The following is a 17351-nucleotide window of genomic DNA, read 5'->3' on the forward strand; positions in this document are numbered from 1 at the left end:
TCCAGATCGGTCTCATTATTGCCAAAGCTTTGACAATAAACAACGAAATACCAACTACTGCTTTTGGTGGTCAATTTAACATCAGCTTATTTGCCATTAAAAGAACTTGGGAGTGGACAGCAGACTTTGACTTCCTTGGGAGGAAGAGCTGTCGACGCAACAATTTGGGGGCTCGTCCGGGAACCCCCGTGTTGCGTCGACAGCTCTTCCTCCCAAGGAAGTCAAAGTCTGCTGTCCACTCCCAAGTTCTTTTAATGGCAAATAAGCTGATGTTAAATTGACCACCAAAAGCAGTAGTTGGTATTTCGTTGTTTATTGTCAAAGCTTTGGCAATAATGAGACCAATCCAGCACTCAAGCGTTCCCTAGCCCGGTCCAGATCGGTCTAGCCCGGTCCCCCCCAAGCTCAGCACTCCCCTGTCCTCGTTATCTTAGGAATGTTATGGCAGTCTCAACAGCGCTCTGCCTGTCTACTCAAGGACACTCGAATCCAAGCACTTTGTACCACACGAGACATTAGCTGATGTAAATATGACTATAGGAGTTTTTAGAAAGAAGTAACACTTAAATATGGATATATGGAAAATATCTCGTTCCATCAGTATATACACGTGTGTGTGTGTATCCACTCTTACAGTACTTCCTCAGCGGTGCACTCACATGAAACAAAGTCCCAGCACGTGCACAAGTACACCATTAACTTTCTTTTCGCCAGTCCCACCCTTCCCCTCACGAGCCAGGCCTATAAAACCAATGGGTGCCATCTATGTTCCCATTCTGCAGGGGGAACTGCAGCCTCTCTACCTCCTTTTATTTTAAATTCCCTTAGCGGCAGATGGTATAAATCACATATGTCAGAGTCAAGGCCCGCGGGCCATATCCGGCCCGCGAGAAGGTTTTTTACGGCCCTTGGGATGATCTTGATTTATTATTAGAACCGGCCCGCAGACCGCAGATCTTTTACACGCACCAAGCGGATGCCGGTCCAAGGTTCCGAAAGGGGGCGAGCGGCCCGCCGGGACGCGCCTGCCGGCCGAAGGGCTGCAGCCCGGCCGTCAGTCGCGGAGCCCGCCGTGCCACGCGCGCCAAGGGGGCGGGCCGAAACCCGGCCCCGAGGCCCTGAGACTTCTGCTTTGTTTCCCCAAACCGCGCGTCACCGCCGGGCCCGCACCACCGTCGGGCTGCAGCCCGAGCGTCGGTGGCGGAACCCGTCATGTGCCGCGCGCGCCAAGCGGAGCGGGGGGGTCAAGCGGGCCGAAACCCGCAGGCCACCCCCTCACCACGAGGCCCTGAGACTTCTGCGTTTGACCCCTACGCGCGGCCCGTCGGGACGCGCCCGCCGTCAAGCCACGAGGGCCAGCCGTCGGGTCGCGGAGCCCGCCGTGCCACGCGCGCCAAGGGGCGGGCCGAAACCAGCGGGGGGTTTCGGGCACCCAACTCGCCTCCCTCCCACGGAGGGAGGAGGGGGGTTTAATGTGAACATTACTGTGCAATCACATATTTAGAGTTTTTACTCAATTCAAGTTTAAAAGTTAAAGTTTAATATTTGTTTTCACTGCATGTTACTTCTCCTTAAACAAAGTGTTGTTTTTGATTTATAGATTTTTGCACTTTATTTTATTGTATTTCAATTTAATTATATTTTAAAAATATTTCAGTTGAGTGGATGATAGAAAATTGCTATTATTGTTTTTTTCTTTGAAGTAAATTTAGCCCACTTTTGCTAAAATAGAAAATATAGGCTACTGATGGTGCCTTGAATACCGGTTTCTTTCATTTAATGTTCATGTTATGGGGATTTTTATATAAAGGAAATTTGTCTTTTGTGTCTGTTGAAAATTAAAGATTACTGGCAGAGCCATAAGAAAATATTGCTTTATTTATCTGATCATATTGGAATATATTTGTTAGGTTTTCAGTAGGTTCAATTAGGTTCACTAGACTATATGCGTCATTTAAAAATTTTTCAATGAACATTCGAACAGTCCGGCCCTCGGCTTGTAGCTAAATTTTTTATTTGGCCCTCCGTCCATTTGACTTTGACACCCCTGGTATAAATGAAGGCGCTCCCCAGCCTGAAGCTGCAAGACACCCTAATAACTTCTGTACGCCTGAGTTACTCGGCGGTGGACGAGTGCTAGCCGTGCAGAGCTAATGGCTGGCTAATGACAGGATCTTTGTTATCCTCGCCGTCCAACATGGTCTCCAGCTGTTAATATAATCATCGCCATGCTGCTTTGGAGACGTGCGCACACAGACGAGCCATTTATGCATTTGATGAAAGCCTCTCCCCCGCTTCCAAATATTTGTGCCAAGATGCTGTGTTCCTGCGGGTGTTCTTTTTCCTGCTGTTGGAACGACTGTGTGTGGACGCCCCACCTTTTGTGGAGGCATTTTGTTGCAGCCGTACAAGAAAAATAGTTGGATGAACTCTTTTCATTTCGTTAGTGTGTGTGTGAGTGTGTGTGTGTTGCACCACCCTAAACATCCCACCTTTGGATGGTCCACATGAGAAAAACTTAGTTTTAGCTTTGTAAACACCATATTTTTCATGAAAATGCTGTATTTTTTTTGACCATGATAACACTAAGTCTGGTCCTAAAGCTGCTGTATTTAATAAAAATAAATACTATACATTGCCGTTTAAACACTTAACTTTGTTAGAGTTTCACGCTGAAGTCCAAGTGCAACGCTTTCTACATTGATTGATTGATTGAGACTTTTATTAGTAGGTTGCACAGTGAAGTACATATTCCGTACAATTGACCACTAAATGGTAACACCCGAATAAGTTTTTGAACTTGTTTAAGTCGAGGTCCACTTAAATTGATTCGTGATACAGATATATACTATCATCATAATACAGTCATCACACAAGATAATCACATTGAATTATTTACATTATTTACAATCAGGGGTGTGGAGGCGGGGGGGGGGGGGGTATGGACATCAAGTAGTGGACATAGAGAGAGAGAGAAAGAGAGAGAGAGAGATCAGAAGGCATAAGAAAAAGAAAAAGTATCTGCATTTGATTGTTTACATTTGATTATTAGCAATCCGGGGAGGGTGTTAGTTTAGGGTTGTAGCTGCCTGGAGGTGAACTTTTATTGCGGTTTTGAAGGAGGATAGAGATGCCCTTTCTCACACATGGATACACACTCGGCTATATTTTTTAACAAAAAAACACTGTATTTGACTATAGAAATTGCTGTATTAGGCTATGAAAACACAAATTGTGGCTAGATAAATGCTTGATTTTACCATGAAAACACTATACTTTAAAACATTACACTTTGCTATGAAAATGCTGTTTGGCATACTTTTACTTTGAAAACTCAAGCTGTGGTCAAAAAATGCTTATTTTACCATGAAAACATTACACTTAATTGTGAAAATGCTGTATTCAGCCATGAAAACACTACGATTGCCTTAAAAAGGCTCTATTTTACAATAAAAACAAAACATTTAGTGGTCAGTATGTCACAGTCACAGGTGGAGAAAATCCTCAGTGCTGAGCTCTGTAGAACTTGCACCTGGCTCGCTGACAACAAGCTATCCATCCACTTGGGTAAAACAGAATCCATCCTGTTTGGGTCCCACATCAAACTTAAGAGAGTCAATGACTTCAACATAAAAGTAGGTGACAGTGTCATCACCAGGAAAGATGAGGTCACCTACCTAGGTTCCATTTTAGAGGCTAACCTTTCCTGTGACAAAATGGCAACCAAGGTAATCAAAAAGGTTAACCAACGAACGAGATTTCTCTACAGAATTTCCTCTCTGGTCAACAAAAGCACCTTGAGGATTCTGGCGGGAACTCTCGTTCAACCCTTTTTCGATTACGCATGCACCTCCTGGTACCCTAGCACCTCCAAAACCCTCAAATCTAAACTCCAAACATCTCAGAACAAGCTAGTCAGGTTACTTCTAGACCTCCACCCCAGATCCCACCTCACTCTTACCCACTTCTCTAAAGTGGGCTGGCTCAAGGTGGAGGACAGAGTTAAACAACTTGCACTGAGCCTAGTCTATAAAATCCGCTACACCTCCCTGATACCGAAGTACATGTCAAACTACTTCCTTAACGTAAATGACCGCCATAACCACAACACCAGGGGGTGCTCCACTAACCACGTTAAACCCAGATTCCGAACTAACAAAGGTCTTAACTCATTCTCTTTCTATGCCACATCAATGTGGAATGCGCTCCCAACAGGTATAAAAGAAAGGGCATCTCTATCCTCCTTCAAAACCGCAATAAAAGTTCACCTCCAGGCAGCTACAACCCTAAACTAACGCCCTCCCCGGATTGCTAATAATCAAATGTAAACAATCATATGCAGATACTTTTTCTTTTTCTTATGCCTTCTGATCTCTCTCTCTCTCTCTCTCTCTCTCTCTCTCTCTCTCTCTCTATGTCCACTACTTGATGTCCATACCCCCCCCCCCCCCATGCCCCCCCCCCTCCACACCCCTGATTGTAAATAATGTAAATAATTCAATATGATTATCTTGTGTGATGACTGTATTATGATGATAGTATATATGATAGTATATATCTGTATCATGAATCAATTTAAGTGGACCCCGACTTAAACAAGTTGAAAAACGTATTCGGGTGTTACCATTTAGTGGTCAATTGTACGGAATATGTACTTCACTGTGCAACCTACTAATAAAAGTCTCAATCAATCAATCAAAAAGTCAGTATGACCTATTCTACCATGAAAATGCTTCGCTTTTCCATGAAAATGTTGTACTCTATTTAGCCATGAAAACACTTTATTTGCTAGAAAGATGCTCTGTTTTAGTATAAAAGACACCAGGCTTGGCTATTAAAATGCTCTTTTTTGCCTTGAAAACACAAACTGTGGTAAAGACAATGCTCTATTTTACCCTGAGAACTTTACACTTTGTTGTGAAAAATGCTGTATTTGACCATTTAACACTATTTGCTGGAAAGATTATGTATTTAACCATTAAAACCCAAATTGTCGTCATAACAATGCTCTATTTTACCATGAACACATTACACTTTATTATGAAAATGCTGTATATAGCCATGAAAATACTATATTTGCCTAAAAATTTCATTTCATCATTAAAAAACACAATTTTACCATGAAAACGTGACACTTTGCTATGAAAATTCTATATTTAGCCATGAAAACACCATATTTACTAGACATATGCTATATTTTATCATAAAAACACTTAATACATAAACATTAAAATACAATATTTGCCAAAAAATGTTTTACTTTTTACCATGAAAACACAAATGGTGGTCATGGCAATGCTCTATTTTAGCATGAAAACATAACACATTATAGTGAAAATGCTGCAATAAACCATTAAACTGTATTTGCCAAAAGTATGCCCTATTTTACCATTAAAACACAAATTGTGGTAAAAAAAAAAGCTCTATTTTACCATTAAACCAAAAATTATGGTCATGAAAATGCTCTACTTAACCATGGAAACATTACACTTTGTGATGAAAATGCTGTATTTAGCCAGGAAATCACTATTTGCTTAAATAGATGCTATATTTTACTATAAAAACACTCAACACATACAATATTTGCCCCCCCAGAAAACAAAAAACTTTTTACCATGAGCACACAAATTGTGGTCATAGCAATGTTTTATTACCATTAAACACAAATTGTGGTCATGAAAATGATCTATTTTAAAATGAAAACACACCTTGTGGTCATGAAAATGCCATATTTTACCATGAAAACATTACACCTTGCTGTGAAAATGCTGTATTTGGCCATGAAAACTGTATTTGCCAAAAAGATGCTCTATTTTGCCATTGAAACACAAATTATGGTAATGAAAATGCTCTACTTTACCATGAAAACATTACACTTTGTGATGAAAATGCTGTATATAGCGATGAAATCACTATTTGCTTAAATAGATGCTATATTTCACTATAAAAACACTCAATACATACAATATTTACCAAACAAAAATAACCAAACTTGTTTACCATGATCACAAATTATGGCCATAGGAATGTTTTATTACAATTAAACACAAATTGTGGTCATGAAAATGCCCTATTTTAACATGAAAACATTACACTTTGCTGTGAAAATGTTGTATTTCGCCCATGAAAACACTATTTGCCCAAAATATGCTCTATTTTCCCATTAAAACACAAATTATGGTCATGAAAGTGCTCTACTTTACCATGAAAACATTACACTTTGTGATGAAAATGCTGTATATAGCCATGAAATCACCATTTGCTTAAATAGATGCTATATTTACACTCAATACATACAATATTTGCCAACAAAACCTAAAACTGTTTTACCATGAACACACAAATTGTGGTCATAGCAATGTTTTATTACCATAAAACACAAATCGCGGTCATGAAAATGCCCTATTTTAACATGAAAACATTACACTTTGCTGTGAAAATGTTGTGTTTCACCATGAAAACACACCTTGTTGTCATGAAAATGCCCAATTTTGCCATGAAAACATTACACCTTGCTGTGAAAATGCTGTATTTGGCCATGAAAACTGTATTTGCCAAAAAAGATGCTCTATTTTGCCATTGAAACACAAATTATGGTAATGAAAATGCTCTACTTTACCATGAAAACATTACACTTTGTGATGAAAATGCTGTATATAGCGATGAAATCACTATTTGCTTAAATAGATGCTATATTTCCCTATAAAAACACTCAATACATACAATATTTACCAAACAAAAATAAGCAAACTTGTTTACCATGATCACAAATTATGGCCATAGGAATGTTTTATTACAATTAAACACAAATTGTGGTAATGAAAATGCCCTATTTTAACATGAAAACATTACACTTTGCTGTGAAAATGCTGTATTTCGCCATGAAAACACTATTTGCCCAAAATATGCTCCATTTTGCCATTAAAACACAAATTATGGTCATGAAAGTGCTCTACTTTACCATGAAAACATTACACTTTGTGATGAAAATGCTGTATATAGCCATGAAATCACCATTTGGTTAAATAGATGCTATATTTACACTCAATACATACAATATTTGCCAAAAAACCTAAAACTGTTTTACCATGAACACACAAATTGTGGTCATAGCAATGTTTTATTACCATAAAACACAAATTGCGGTCATGAAAATGCCCTATTTTAACATGAAAACATTACACTTTGCTGTGAAAATGTTGTGTTTCACCATGAAAACACACCTTGTTGTCATGAAAATGCCCAATTTTGCCATAAAAAAATTACACTTTGCTGTGCAATTGCTGTATTTGGCCATGAAAACACCATTTGCCAAAAAGATGCTCTATTTTGCCTGGAAAACATTACACTTTATTTTGACAATGCTGTAAATTGACCATGAAAACACTACAATTGCCTGAAAAAGGTTCTATTTGAGTCTGAAAAACACATTTAGTTGCCAAAAAGACATTCAGACATGAAAACGCTGTATTTGCCAGAAATATGCTCTATTCTACTGTGAAATCAAAATATTTGAACGCTAAAACGTCTTGCCATGAAAACACATTTTGCCTTAAAACCCTTATAATTACAAATCACATGGAACAGTGCCTGTTTTTCATGGTATATAGCAGGGGTGTCAAAGGTACGGCCCGAGGGCCGGATCAGGCCCGCGAACAGGTTTTATCTGGCCCGGGGGATGAATTTGCTAAGTATAAAAATTAACCTGAAATTTTTCAATGAAAGAAACTGCTGTTCTAAATGTGTCCACTGGATGTCGCAATAGCAATTCTTTGTATCTTTGTAGATGATGCTACATATGTACAAAACAAACCACATGATGTTTTAGTACATCAGTCGAGGAAAATGATCCAGCTACATAAATAACGTACTGTAATTTGATTTTGATATAATTTTTTAATCTTGATAGATTGAAAATTAACACCAATGAGTTGATTGATGTACATTTATTCAGAAAATATAAATAACGACAAATAAAGTATATATACTATTAACCGCAACAGGTAATTGTAAAAAAAAAAACAACAACAACATTATAATTTGTACAATTTCAGAATGTGCTTGTTCTATTTTTAAACAAAGAAAACAATCTGAAGTTGTCTTTATTTTTAAGTTATCGTGCCGTGATTTTACTAGTCCGGCCCACTTGGGAGTAGATTTTTCTCCATGTGGCCCCCGATCTAAAATGAGTTTGACACCCCTGGTATATAGCCATGAAAATCCAATATTTAATTTGTCTATGATGCCTATTTCTGTTTATGTAGAGTAGCAGCACGCTTGATTGACAGCCTGTATTATGCGGACATGTTCACCCTATAGACTGTGTGTGGGTCGTCCCGCCTTACTGGTGTGCACGTGCACAGCGGATGATGAAGAACTCATTTAAAATGTGGTAGCTTGCACATTTCGAGTGTGTGTTTGTGCTTTTTTAATTTATGCAGGTTATTTTCTCTTCTCCAGACCCAATGCAAATGCGACTGAATAGGAAGGGTGACAAACATTCAGGCGCACACACACACCCACCCCTCCCTTTATTCTCCATCCTCCTCTCTCTTGTACACACCTGGCTTCACTCAGCATCCAAGCATGGACGCACGTGTTCCCCCCCCCCCCCCCCCAAAAGCCCCTTAAACACCAGCGAGCTTGGCGACAATGCGCCCACCCCGACAGGGTGTTTCTCACAAACATCCCCCCGGTGGATTTGCAGAAACGCTTTGCTCCCGTACGATAAGCTCTGCTAAGCATCCTTACTGAAGTGACAAGGAGTGTGTGTGTGTGTGTGTGTGTGTGTGTGTGTGTGTGTGTGTGTGTGTGTGTGGGGGGGGGGGGGTTCTCTTCATTGTGTGTGGCTTCTCTGCTAACGATTCCTGCTAATACCCCGCGCTGATAGCGTTGTCTTTCCAGCCTTTTGATGTGTGTGTGTGCGTGTGTGTGTGTGTGTGTGTGTGTGTGTGTGTAGGATAGAGAGTACTTATTGGCGCATGTGTGAACGCATTAAAGTGTTGACACACTTGAGCACCTCTGTTTTTTTTCCTCTGTCAAAGCCAACATGGAGTGTAATTAGTTCCAGATTTAGCTGAAAGATGCCATGTGTCATTTCTCAGTGTGAATTATCATCCTCAAACATGCTTTGTCTTAATCCATTTTCACTTTTTCCCCCCCCCTCTGCCACGCTCTTTTCTGTCTCCTCGTGTGTTAACATGCGCTTGTCGCTCCCTCAGAGGTTCCGGTGTCATCGGTGCTGTGCCTCTCTTCAGTCCGAGAACTACCCGTCCAGGTGAGGGAGCTCTACGCACAGGGCTTCGTGCTGGTTGCCGTCCATCCGTTCGTGCATCCCTGTGGCCCCCATCATGCCCGCATCCAGCGGCAGCTCCACCGGGCCGTGCTTGTCCGAGAAACGCCAAGGTAATACACGTTCACAATACAATAATGTCATGAAAATGCTGTGTTTTTCCAATGAAAGTACAAAATGTGGTGACTAAAATGCTCCTCTCAGCCACAAAAACACTACACAGTATGTGGCCATGCAAATGACAGTTGTAATACACTTTTCCGCCTCTTGTGGCAGTAACGACAGTATCAAACAAACCGAAGAAATCTGGAGCTAAAGCATACTTGCCAACCTTGAGACCTCCAATATCGGGAGGTGGGGGGTAGGGGGTGGGGGTGGTTGGGGGCGGAAGGCGTGGTTGGGGGCGTGGTTATTTACAGCTAGAATTCACCAACTCGAGTATTTCATATCTATTTCATATATATATATATATATATTATATATATATATGTATGAAATACTTGACTTTCAGTGAATTCTAGCTATATATATATATATATATATATATATATATATATATATATATATATATATATATATATATATATATATATATATATATATATATATATATATATATATATATACACTACCGTTCAAAAGTTTGGGGTCACCCAAACAATTTTGTGGAATAGCCTTCATTTCTAAGAACAAGAATAGACTGTCGAGTTTCAGATGAAAGTTCTCTTTTTCTGGCCATTTTGAGCGTTTAATTGACCCCACAAATGTGATGCTCCAGAAACTCAATCTGCTCAAAGGAAGGTCCGTTTTGTAGCTTTTGTAACGAGCTAAACTGTTTTCAGATGTGCGAACATGATTGCACAAGGGTTTTCTAATCATCAATTAGCCTTCTGAGCCAATGAGCAAACACATTGTACCATTAGAACACTGGAGTGATAGTTGCTGGAAATGGGCCTCTATACACTTATGTAGATATTGCACCAAAAACCAGACATTTGCAGCTAGAATAGTCATTTACCACATTAGCAATGTATAGAGTGTATTTCTTTAAAGTTAAGACAAGTCTAAAGTTATCTTCATTGAAAAGTACAGTGCTTTTCCTTAAAAAATAAGGACATTTCAATGTGACCCCAAACTTTTGAACGGTAGTGTATATATATATATATATATTTATTTTATTTACATATAAATAAAATAAATACTTGAATTTCAGTGTTCCGGTGGCTATCCATTAGATGGCAGTATTGTCCTGTTTAACTTCTCCGTTCATGATGAGTATATCATTTCGGCCACCGTGTTCAATGGAGAAGTCTGTTCTACAAAATTTACAGGCAACATACACCTTCCCCTTCGAACTGTCCTGGATGAACTGAAATTCTTGTTTCCATTCGTTTTGGAACTTGCAAGCGTATTTCTTCATCTTGCTCGTCGACGGCGTCGCCATGTCTGTAATTTCCTCGTTCTTCTGCTTCGTCTCCTTGTTGTGTGCGCAGTTGTGCACTCTACTCTCTAAAAGCCCTAGATGTTATGACGTCATTGGGCAGGCAAGCTGTTTATATTGTGGGAAAGCGGACGTGAGAACAGGCTGTCCCCACTCAGTCTCAGGTCCGCATTGAGCTGGAGGGGGCGTGGCCTCCAGCTCCGGCTGAATACCGGGAGGTTGTCGGGAGAGGCGCTGAATACCGGGATTCTCATGCTAAAAACGGGAGGGTTGGCAAGTGTGAGCTAAAGTCATACAAGTTTCTTAAGCGCAAAAATTATGACTAAAGTGGCGGAGATGTATTTATTGACTGTTTAGTTAAGAAACATACATTATCATTATTGATTTAGTTTGAATGTATGTATTTTAGCACTGCATAATTGTATGTAATTGTATTTTTCATCAGAGAAACGCCAAAGGCAATACACGTTCACAAGTAAAGGTGTGAAGCGTTGGGTTCTGTTCAATCTGTAGTTTGCATCTGTGAATGACGCCTGTAGAACGTAAACATGTATCCTAGCTCGGCTCGACTTGCTCCATTTGACCAGGAAAACACTTCAGATGGCTGTGAAAATGCACTATGCAGCCATGAAAGCACACTAATGTTATATTTTACCGTGTTTTTTCATTACACTGAAAACACTATATTTGTCATACAAAAATATATTTTAGCATGCTGTTCTATAACGTGAAATATTGTCATGATAATGCTTCTCTTTTGCAATGAAAATACTGTGTCAAGTTTACAAACATTGGAGCCTTTAAAACACGGCTACATGCTTGTTTAAAACGCTATATTTATAATAAATGGGTTATACTTGTATAGCGCTTTTCTACCTTCAAGGTACTCAAAGCGCTTTGACAGTATTTCCACATTCACCCATTCACACACACATTCACACACTGATGGAGGGAGCTGCCATGCAAGGCGCTAACCAGCAGCCATCAGGAGCAAGGGTGAAGTGTCTTGCCCAAGGACACAACGGCCGTGACTAGGATGGTAGAAGGTGGGGATTGAACCCCAGTAACCAGCAACCCTCCGATTGCTGGCATGGCCACTCTACCAACTTCGCCACGCAAATACATTTCCCCCAAAAATGCGATTTATACTCTAGTGCGACTTATATATGTTTTTTTCCTTCTTTATTATGCATTTTCGGCTGGTGCGATTTATACTCCGGAGCGATTTATAATCCGAAAAATACGGTACCTTGGTATACTATAACGTAAAAAATTGTCATGACAATGCTCCTCTTTTACAATGAAAACACTATATCTGTCGTATAAAAATATATTTTAGCACTAAAACAATATACTTTGCTATATTATAATGTGAAATATTGTCATGACAACGCTCCTCTTTTACAATGAAAACACTATTTGTCATATAAACATATATTTTAGCATGAAAACAATATACTTTGCTACACTACAACGTGAAATATTGTCATGATAATAGTCCTCTTTTACAATGAAAACACTATGTGTCATATAAAAATATATTTTAGCATGAAAACAATATACTTTGCTACACTACAACATGAAATATTGTCATGATAATACTCCTCTTTTACAATGAAAACACTAAGTGTCATATAGAAATATATTTTAGCATGAAAACAATATACTTTGCTATACTATAACGTGAAATATTGTCATGACAACGCTCCTCTTTTACAATGAAAACACTATTTGTCATATAAACATATGTTTTAGCATGAAAACAATATACTTTGCTAAACTATAACGTGAAATATCATGATAATACTCCCCTTTTACAATGAAAACACTATATTTGTCATATGAAAATATATTTTAGCATGAAAACAATATACTTTGCTATACTGTAACCTGAAATATTGTCATGACAATGCTCCTCTTTTGCCATGAAAATACTGTGTCAAGTTTACAAATATACACACATTGGAGCCTTTAAAACACGGCTAGATGCTTGTTTAAAAACGCTATATTTGACCATGAAAACACTACACTTTGTTTTGAAAATGCTGTAGTTAGCCATAACATGGAATTTTGTCATGAAAATGCTCTTTTATCATGAAAACTATATTTGTCATAATAAAATATATTTTAGCATGAAAACAATATACTTTGCTACACTACAACGTGAAATATTGTCATGATAATAGTCCTCTTTTACAATGAAAACACCATGTGTCATATAGAAATATATTTTAGCATGAAAACAATATACTTTGCTATACTATAACGTGAAATGTTGTCATGACAACGCTCCTCTTTTACAATGAAAACACTATTTGTCATATAAACATATATTTTAGCATGAAAACAATATACTTTGCTAAACTATAACGTGAAATATCATGATAATACTCCTCTTTTACAATGAAAACACTATATTTGTCATATGAAAATATATTTTAGCATGAAAACAATATACTTTGCTATACTGTAACCTGAAATATTGTCATGACAATGCTCCTCTTTTGCAATGAAAATACTGTGTCAAGTTTACAAATATACACACATTAGAGCCTTTAAAACACGGCTAGATGCTCGTTTAAAAACGCTATATTTGATCATTAAAACAATACACTTTGTATTGAAAAGGCTGTAGTTAGCCATAACATGGAATTTTGTCATGAAAATGCTCTTTTATCATGAAAACTATATTTGTCGTATAAAAATATATTTTAGCATGAAAACAATATACTTTGCTACACTATAACGTGAAATATTGTCATGATAATACTCCTCTTTTACAATGAAAACACTATGTGTCATATAGAAATATATTTCAGCATGAAAACAATATACTTTGCTATACAATAACGTGCAATATTGTCATGACAATACTCCTCTTTTGCCATTAAAATACTGTGCCAAGTTTACAAATATACCCACATTGGAGCCTTTAAAACACGGCTAGACGCTTGTTTAAAAACGCTATATTTGAACATGAAAACTTGTTTTGAAAATGCTGTAGTTAGCCATAATACGGGCGCGGCCACCACTGGTGCTCACTGCTCCCCTCACCTCCCAGGGGGTGAGGGTGATGAGTCAAATGCAGAGGTTAATTTCACCACACCTAGTGTGTGTGTGGCAATCATTGGTACTTTTTACTTTTTAATAAGATGGAATTTTGTCATGGAAACAATATTTGTCGTATACAAAAAAATATATATTTTAGCATGAAAACAATATGCCTTTGCTCTGAATATGGTGACGTGCAGTTAGCCATGAAAAGGCACTGTACATGGCCATAAAAACACTATATTTGTCATGAAAATGCTATATTTTTCCATCAAAACCCTTAACTTTACAAATGCAAACATCTTGCAGTCCTAGTGCAACCGATTTTTAAACAATAAAGACACCATACTTGATTATTAAAATACTGCAGTATTTTACTAATTAAAATACAAAATGTATTCAGTGGCCTAGTGGGTAGTCATACCAAAGACTATAAAAATGGGACCCATTACCTCCCTGCTTGGCACTCAGCATCAAGGGTTGGAATTGGGGGTTGAATCTCCAAACATGATCCCCGGGCGTGGCACCGCTGCTGCCCACTGCTCCCCTCACCTCCCAGGGGGTGAACAAGGGGATGGGTCAAATGCAGAGGACAAATGTCACCACACCTAGTGTGTGTGTGACAATCATTGGTACTTTAACTTTAACTTTAAAATGCTCTTCTCAACCACAAAGACACTATACAGTACGTGACCATGCAAATGGAAGGTGTAATACATGTTTCCGCCTCTTGTGGCAGTAACGACAATATCAAACAAACAGAAGAAGTCTGGAGCTAAAGTCATAGAAGTTTCTTTAGCGCAAAACTTATGACTACAGTGGTGAAGATATATTTTCATTTGTACTTGCATTTTATTGACTGTTTATTTAAGAAACATAAATTATTATTAATAATTTAGTTAAAATGTATTTATTTTAGCACTGTGTAATTATATACAAATGTATTTTTCATCAGTATTTATAATTCTCTTTTTTTGCAGTACATTTGATCATTATTTACTTTTATAATCATGCTGACCAAAGCCTTGATAATAATCTTTGTGATTAACACACTCTTTATACCAGATTTATCCTGTTAAACGGTCAGTAGGTTAGATATAATTATTGAATAAGATTAAAATCAAGAGTCAGATGACTCAGTGTTAATAATTGATTGTGCCCGGGCCCCTCTGTAGTGGAAAAGTTTATCTAAGAACCCATGCACTATAAATGCTGTTTTTGCCGTGAAATGTTGTAGTTTATTACGTTGAACATTCCCTGCCCTACAAATGAGAACCAAAACATTACCATACAGTTGTTTTCACAAGGGAGTTTAAATATAACACAACAAGAATCATCATGATTGATGCTTGTCAATGCCATCTTCAAAGCACAATATTTCATTTGTTTCATAAAAAAAGGACGTAAACATTGACACTGGAACTACAAGTCAAGTGATGGACCATCTCACGGAATCATTTGGGCTATTAGTAGACAATTGTGCAGGCTTCCATAATAGAGAGTGACATTAGACAAGGAGACACTTTATTAAGTCTGCAGCTCACCTTCATCTTTTCATGTCAAATTATGCCTGACTGCAGCTGGCTGCCCCAATTCTTTCACTTTTTACTAAACCTGAGGAATTAATACACTGTACCTGGTCTGTGTATCATAAAAATATATTTGTATTTTAATTGGCGACAACAGTTGTGTAGAACAGCAATGCATCATACTCAGGACCAATCTTAATTTGACTCTAATTATGCTCTCTGTGTTTTTGTTTTGAACCATTTCAACGGTTTCTAAGCTTGGTTAAAACATCCACATTGTATGCAAATCTAGTTGAATATTGAAACAATATACTATAAATAATATAATGAGCAATATCAACACAATATGTCAACAAGTTCCTATTTCTCTTTTATTACATACAACTAACTGTTTGATCAAAACAAAGTCAAAAGTACACAATAACTAAAAAAAAGTAAAAACTACTATCGGCTACATTTTGCTTTCAAAGTCCTCTGTGCTCAGGGAGTTATTTCCTGAGTTTGTAAACATTAGCAAAAACATGATTTCGAGAAAATAAAAATATCGATCAAATCACTCCAGTATCGATCATATACTGATACGACCCAATTTATGGATCTTTCTCACACTCTCGCTAGACTCTGATATTGTTAATTTCCTGTCAATGGCTGCTTACTTTCTGTTGTAATATACTTCCAGCTGCACTTCTTAAACATTACTAAACGCTTATTTCTTGGTGTTGTTTCAAACTCGCTTTGCTATTAGCATGCCTGTTCCTTTTTTTATTTTATTTTTTGTATTTTTTAATTTTAATTTTTTTTCTAATGAATTTATTAATCAATCAACACAACAATACCACAATAATGCAATCCAAGTCTAAAACCAAACCCGTCCCAGCAACATTAAGAACAACAATAAACAGAGCAATTGAGGACACACAAACATGACACGGAACAATCCAAATGTAGTGAAACAAAAACAACAGCATCAATATTAGTAACAATTTCAAAATAGCAGTGATTAAAAAACCCTCATTGATATTATCATTAAAAACATTAATAAAAAATAATACAAAAAGAAATGAACAATAGTGTTACATGCATGTTCCTGGCTTTCTCTCAACGTGTGACATGTTTATCCTCGTCCTCCAGTGATAATAATACCTGATAGTAATACTTAAGATTCTAAGAAATGCAGTTTATCTCCCATAATGGAAGTGATTATTATTAGTTTAGGGCAGCGGCTCCACACTGTGAATGGAGACACATAATTATCTGCTCGCTGCTTGTCAGTCAAGGGACAAAAAATGAATATAGTGTCAGCCAATCTGCGTTTGTGATCGACATTAAAAGGCGATCACATACTTTTTCATAAAAATTGGCTGACACTGCAGGTGGATAACACTGAATTAGTAACATTACCCTTGATTTTAGTTGTATTCAACAATTATATCTAACCTACAACCTTGTCAAATGATATGAAATCATTTGTTAATCACAAATATAATTATGTAGTTAACACATAATTCTTCGACTTTGGTCAGGCTGATTAGAAAAATAATGACTCATTAAATATACTGCATAAAGGAACTCATAAGTAACTCACCAAAAATATTCATAAATAAACTGTCAATACAATTAAAGTAATGACAATACAGATTCGCCACGTTAGTTCTAATTTTTGTGTTAATGAAACTTCTTTTTGACTTTAGCTCCAAAATAATTGGTTTTGATAATGTCAGGGGTGTCCAAACTTTTTCCACTGAGGGCCGCACACTGAAAAATCAAAGCAAGCGGGGGCCATTTTGATATTTTTCATTTTAAAAACCAATACAATATATGTATAAAAAATATACATTTAGGCCTCCACTCAGGCTTGATACCGGGGACTCCAAAGGGTTTAGGTTAAAAAAAATAAAATAAAAATGTCATTATTTAGTATTATTATTATTCAAAGTTTAAATATCTAGATCAACATTAGGTATATCTGTCAATATAACGGTTGTTTTTTTTTTAGATTTAAGTTGTATGCTTTTTGTCAAAGAAAACCCATTTTTTT

General features: G+C 37.5%; 1 protein-coding gene across 2 annotated transcripts in view; it reads left to right on the forward strand.

The window, feature by feature from the left end:
• rftn1a (raftlin, lipid raft linker 1a) overlaps window positions 1-17351 on the forward strand; it is a 106933-nt gene that overhangs the window by 38149 nt on the left and 51433 nt on the right. For both annotated transcript variants that reach the window (XM_062029287.1, XM_062029288.1), the window contains exon 3: window positions 9222-9405. In XM_062029287.1, the coding sequence (XP_061885271.1) occupies window positions 9222-9405 (184 nt within the window). The remainder of the gene's footprint in view (window positions 1-9221; window positions 9406-17351) is intronic.

Source organism: Entelurus aequoreus, linkage group LG20 (assembly GCF_033978785.1).
Source record: "Entelurus aequoreus isolate RoL-2023_Sb linkage group LG20, RoL_Eaeq_v1.1, whole genome shotgun sequence".
NCBI lineage: Eukaryota > Metazoa > Chordata > Actinopteri > Syngnathiformes > Syngnathidae > Entelurus > Entelurus aequoreus.